Here is a 5,366-nt window from a genome sequence, read left to right on the forward strand (position 1 = left end):
CCATCCTGGCAAAGCGACTCAAACATCACCGGTATCTTTCATAGAGCCGCGAATTTCACAAAATTTTACGATGCACCCGAATCCACTAGGAGTGTCATCACCTGGTCATAGCCTCTTACATGAGCGGTATAGACCAGCAGGGTTGAGGTCCGAAATTTCGAGACCTCAGGGACTATGCTACCCTTTTGTTCCACAACTCTGAACTTAGGGGTAGCTTCAGAGTCCGCGTCAGTAGGGCATCCCGCCCCTACTGCGCTCCTGTATTTCCCGACCCCTCAGTGGTCGATGCAGAACTCATGCGTCTCGCACGCTGGTTCTTGCCATCGCCCTTTGGGAAGGGAGTCCTCTTGCTGGGCATTTTTGCCCCAGCAGGGACCCTGGCATAGCAGCGAGCCATCATATGGCCGCGCTTGCCGCATTTAAAACAGACCACGTCTGCATTGCCCAACTCCATAGGAGTGGCATCTGTCCTCTCGGCCGACGGCTTATACCAAGCTGTCGCCGAGGCACTGTTGTAGGATTGCTCCTCAACTAAGGCAATTTGGATTGCCTCTTCCATCGTCGACGGCACCTTTCTGAAAAGGGCCTGTCGCGATGGGCCATGCCGTAGTCCGTTCATAAACGTGGGCACCTTAATGTGCTCCGGAATCGGACCTACGGTTATGGATGCGGACAGCGAGCGCATCTCTTGCACATACTCTTGCAGAGATCGCTTCGCCTGTCGCGCCCCAAAGAAGCGCGCCTGAAGCAACACTTCGTTGTTCGGCGGCTGGTACATGGCGCGAATCTTATCCTTAAAGATCGCCCATGAGGGGAACGCTTTTCTGTCCGCCATAAGCGCCGAGTAAGCCCACTCTGAGGCCTTACCGCGCAGATGCGACATAGCGTACGACACCATCCGGCTGTCGTCCTCGATGAGCTGGGCGACACCACATTGCTCCACGGCTAAAAGCCAGTGGACAATCGTGTGCGCCGCAGTTCCATCGAACTTGGGCGGGTCCATCCGAATGGGCCTCGGCTGATGCGGCCGGGCAGAGAGCATCTCAACAGTCCTGTTGAGAGCCTCGCTCCGAGCCTGCTCATGCCTCAGCTCATCCTGAGTCTGAGTGACGGACTCCGCCGCAGCATGGCTCTGTGCCTCGGACGCGACCCTCCGCTGTCCGAGAACAAATGCCTCAAACTGCTCCAACTGAGCAACATGTTGCGCAGGAGGACTACCCAGGAGCCTGGCCAGGGCTTGTTCACCAAGTCCCTGCGCCATAAGCCCTGCCACCTCCCGATGATGTTCGGAGAGACGAAAAAATGAGCTTAATAAATTTTGAGGCTCATCCTCACGTAAACATGCAGAGATGCGGGTCGTTGGAAGGATTTCAAGTGCTACCAAGTGTAGTCGGGCACGTCATAATGCGGCCACGCACTACTTAGACACACATCCTAACACAGCGAGGAAGCGGTTTACACCTGCTTCTCTTGCGTGCAGTGAGGTAGTTGTGGTGGGCGCGCAAGCGACCTCACCCAACACACTAAGAACTCTGGTAAAGTGTCGTCACGGGAGCGGTAATCCGTCTCCTCGTGCGCACTTACCAAGTAGGTAGTAACTTTCAGACTGATTTATATTTAATAGAATTAAATATAAATACCTATTGTACCAATTATAATGCTATCTCTATAGATAACATTTAATATGTATTGCGAACGTATCTTTCTAAATACCTCGCGTAACGGATAACGCTAGCCGTCATCACGGATGACGCTGGGCGTCATCCCTCCTAATGTGAATGCACCCATGTGCATCATATACTCAAGGGTTGGTCACAAATGTGCACCACACCCAAGTACTGGGTCTAATTATTATTATTTAGTAATTGACCATCCCCTTAAGTACACCAAGTTACTAAAAGGGGACTGTGTAACATTTGGGCAACTTTAGCCCGTTACATGCTGCGTGTAGCCGCTTAAAGAGTTGCCAGAGCCTCTCCCGGTAACTCCGAATATTTCGACATGTAACGAGCCTTACTTCTGTCAGGATAGCCTTGCGAAGATTATTCCAGAGGTTCTACCGTCACGCAAGCCGATTTGCGGTCGAAACGTCCTTAATTTAGGAGTCCAACAACGCCTCGTGCTGCTAGATCACTAGCACTTCTGAGTGTTCTGCACTTGGTGCAACCGGATAAACGCGACGGGGGCTTTTGCACCGCAACCGTTCGTCATGGTGCACCGATCCGAATGTCACACCATTGTGATTCGCAGCCGGTCCTGAAACGGATTGCTCGATGTCTCCAATTCAACTTTCAAACCATCGATAAAAATACGTTTGGCATGATACTCGCGGCAATTTCTTTTAAAGTTTTCTTTGGTATAAGATCGAGTTAAAAAGGCTGGCTCTATAAACTTTCGCATATAAATAAAAAGCAATAGAAAAATCAAGCAGCACAACAAAAACATCGTACACTTTTGTATCTCCTAAGAGTGTCTCAAATTTGGGCGAAAGGGAACCGTACTATAAAGGCTCGATACCAGAGTATTCGAATTAAATCAAGAGGCTTCTGGTGCTAAGAACGCATGACGTCGAATTTCACGCGCTTCAAAACTTCTAAAGAAATTCTTAACATAATGAATGCGCTTAGAATCGACCACGTCGCGGGGTATTTTGATCGAGACGGCGCTAGAATCGACCCATATCTAGTTTGCGATGGGGTATCTAGTGATGCCTTCAACAAGTATATTGGCGATGGTGAAGAACTGCAAGTTGCTCTCCGATTTTTGGAACTCAATGATAAAGGACAGATTTTTATTGTGGATCTGCCAACTCCAGTACATGAATGCACGTCACGCGAGTTTTTTTTACAATTTGTGGAATCTACCGGAAATTCGCGCGAGATTGCAATGCGTGGCTCAATGACAGCAAGCAGAGCCGGCTACCCAAAGAAGGAGGCTGATGAGACATTTGGTCCGATGGGGTCTACGCCAAACCAAACGTCCCCGCCAGTACCTCGAAAGATTGCCGATTGGGTGACACTAGCAGTTGAAGTTGGACGATGGCAATCATGGGCAAGTTTAGAGCGAGCTGCACGTTGGTGGTGCGAATATTCTGGCATTCAGTATATTCTTCTACTGAAAGTCAGCGTTTCCGCAACGCAAATTGAATACCGCCTTCATGATATCGTCACGCCTCGTGTTTTGCCGCAACCTTTGCGACACAGAATTCGGCTAGGTAACCCAGAACGGCCCACTGACAATGTCACATTTGACATGCACCGTATACTGTCAATCCCTGCTAATAAGCCTCTTCCAAATGGAGTGAACATGTATGCTGTTGTCAATATACGAACAGTCATGAATCAAGTCATCAGAAGTCTGTAACGGGTTGTACCGTTACATGCTTTAAAGAGTGTGTCTACACTATTTTAAAGAATCATCACAATTGGCGATTGGCATCGCAAGAATCTGCATTGCCTTCTTCACGTCGCTTAAGTATTTTGTCGGCATGATCCACGGAGCTCTTGCCAAAGCCAGCGAGCGTGAGATCAAAGCCACTGCGCTACATGTCTCCAATCAGGGGCAAGCTACAAGCAGAAGAATTGTTTAAATGAAATATGTAGTTGCCTCGTAATGTTTATAACAATTAAACCTCCCACTGATTGGAAACGGCTTTGCCTCTGACAATTGCAGCATGCAAACTCTGTTTAAACATAGCAATGCGTGACATGTGATTAGACAAAAAGATCTTAATAATTACGTACTTGTATTCAATCGAAATCCAACGAGCACGCGATGCCTTCGTAATAATTCTTGTCAAGTATTAACTCGATTTTGCCCTTACACTTTTCATCCGGAAGCGCATATTTGGACACTGGCCCACGATTGCCTTCCAAAGAGGTGACATTGGCGTTAAAATTATCCACAAATGCTGTCATCGTAGCAATCATATAGGAATGAACCACATCACATAAGCTTTATCTATTAACTCATTGCAATAGTAGCTTTACAGAAATTTTAAACAAACCTTGTCCATATCGTAAAAGGGAGATAATCGCACAAAAAAATGCCGGCAAATTTAGCCCATGACGGGCTACATGTATTACCCACGACGCTCTCAACTCATGAGCGTAAGACTGTTGTTAAACATAGGCACGTAAATTTGATTGAGGCCATTAACCGACGACTCCATGCGCGTCGACTTCATTGTAGATGGACACGAGTAATTGTTCTTGTATTATTTCCAACGGTCGAAACTCCTTGCAGAAAATGCTTGGATTTTCGTCATCGCATCCATGGCCAATTCGAGTCCATTAGTGCCCAAATTTGGGGAAGCCCTTGTGAAATAATTTTCCCGTAGCCTTAAGCGTCCAGGTACTGGCACCTACTGTCCCAATACAGGGCTGACTATCAGAGCAGTCGAGGTCTGTTCTTAATGAAATCCAAATTTTTCCGACTCCATCAAGTTCTTGATGCCCACTCCCTCAATCTCGCCATTATCTTTCGAGGCAATAAGCACACACATGATTGGCATTGCCATTTGTACCTTTCGTTTCGCCAGCTCTCGGAACAGCACTACGTTGCACCAGTGTTTCGTCAGATAAAACCGACTTTGCTAGCCCTGCGCAGCCCTGAAACCTTAACTCGAAGACTTGCTGATTGAAAGTGCAACATGTCCGAGGCAATTTGTCGAACCGCGTCCGTAGATTTGTCACCCTCGACGGTAAGTGTGAAGGGGTCTCGTTCCCAACCGTCTAGGTTCGCGGGCACCACGTCCATGTGGGCATCTACGAGCGCTAGCGTCTTGTCGCTAGACGTCGAGAGCGGCGCATACTTGATAATGGGGTTGCCACGGATCTAAGATAAGGTCTGACCTCGGTCAATAGAAAGTCGGACACAAGGTTTTCTTGAGATTCGCCCCAGGCTTTGAGCATTATGCATTTTTTCCTAATATGCTTATTTCGTTGGTTATGAGTGAATGAAAGTATGGAGTGCACATATTGAGACGCTGATAAGCTTGCGTAAAGCTTGACTTACTTCTTGTAGAAAAATATTTGCGATCAATAACCCCCGTATTGCCCATTTCGGGACTCGAGACTACGTTATTGCTAGACTTGTAATACTTGATTTCGTCACTTACCGCCAAAGTTAAGTCAATGTATAAGAGCAAGTTGGAAATTGACCTCATTCCACTAACCACTTTTTAATCCATTAATTGCCTTTCGGTGAAGTGGATGTGATTTCTCTGCATTTTAGAAAGTCCAAACTTCCAAATACTATCCCAGCAGTCGAGGCAAGTGGGACAAGCCGTAATATTTCATTTTTTTCTTGGACGGCCTCGAAGCAATCAGTAGCTCGGGGCGAGGCTGTCGACAGGACTGTTGAGA

The 5,366-nt window shown here is 47.4% G+C and overlaps 1 protein-coding gene across 1 annotated transcript; it reads right to left on the bottom strand.

Annotated features, from left to right (window-relative positions):
* Positions 1–3,749: 3,749 nt before the first annotated feature.
* Positions 3,750–4,186, bottom strand: CCR75_006604 (uncharacterized protein; the record flags this gene model as incomplete). Its single annotated transcript, XM_067964672.1, has 3 exons — positions 3,750–3,910; positions 4,007–4,115; positions 4,136–4,186. The coding sequence occupies 3 exons, from the start codon at positions 4,184–4,186 to the stop codon at positions 3,750–3,752; spliced, it is 321 nt and encodes a 106-aa protein (XP_067820774.1).
* Between the last annotated feature and the right edge of the window lie 1,180 nt (positions 4,187–5,366).

This window comes from Bremia lactucae, linkage group LG12 (assembly GCF_004359215.1).
Source record: "Bremia lactucae strain SF5 linkage group LG12, whole genome shotgun sequence".
Classification (NCBI taxonomy): domain Eukaryota; phylum Oomycota; class Peronosporomycetes; order Peronosporales; family Peronosporaceae; genus Bremia; species Bremia lactucae.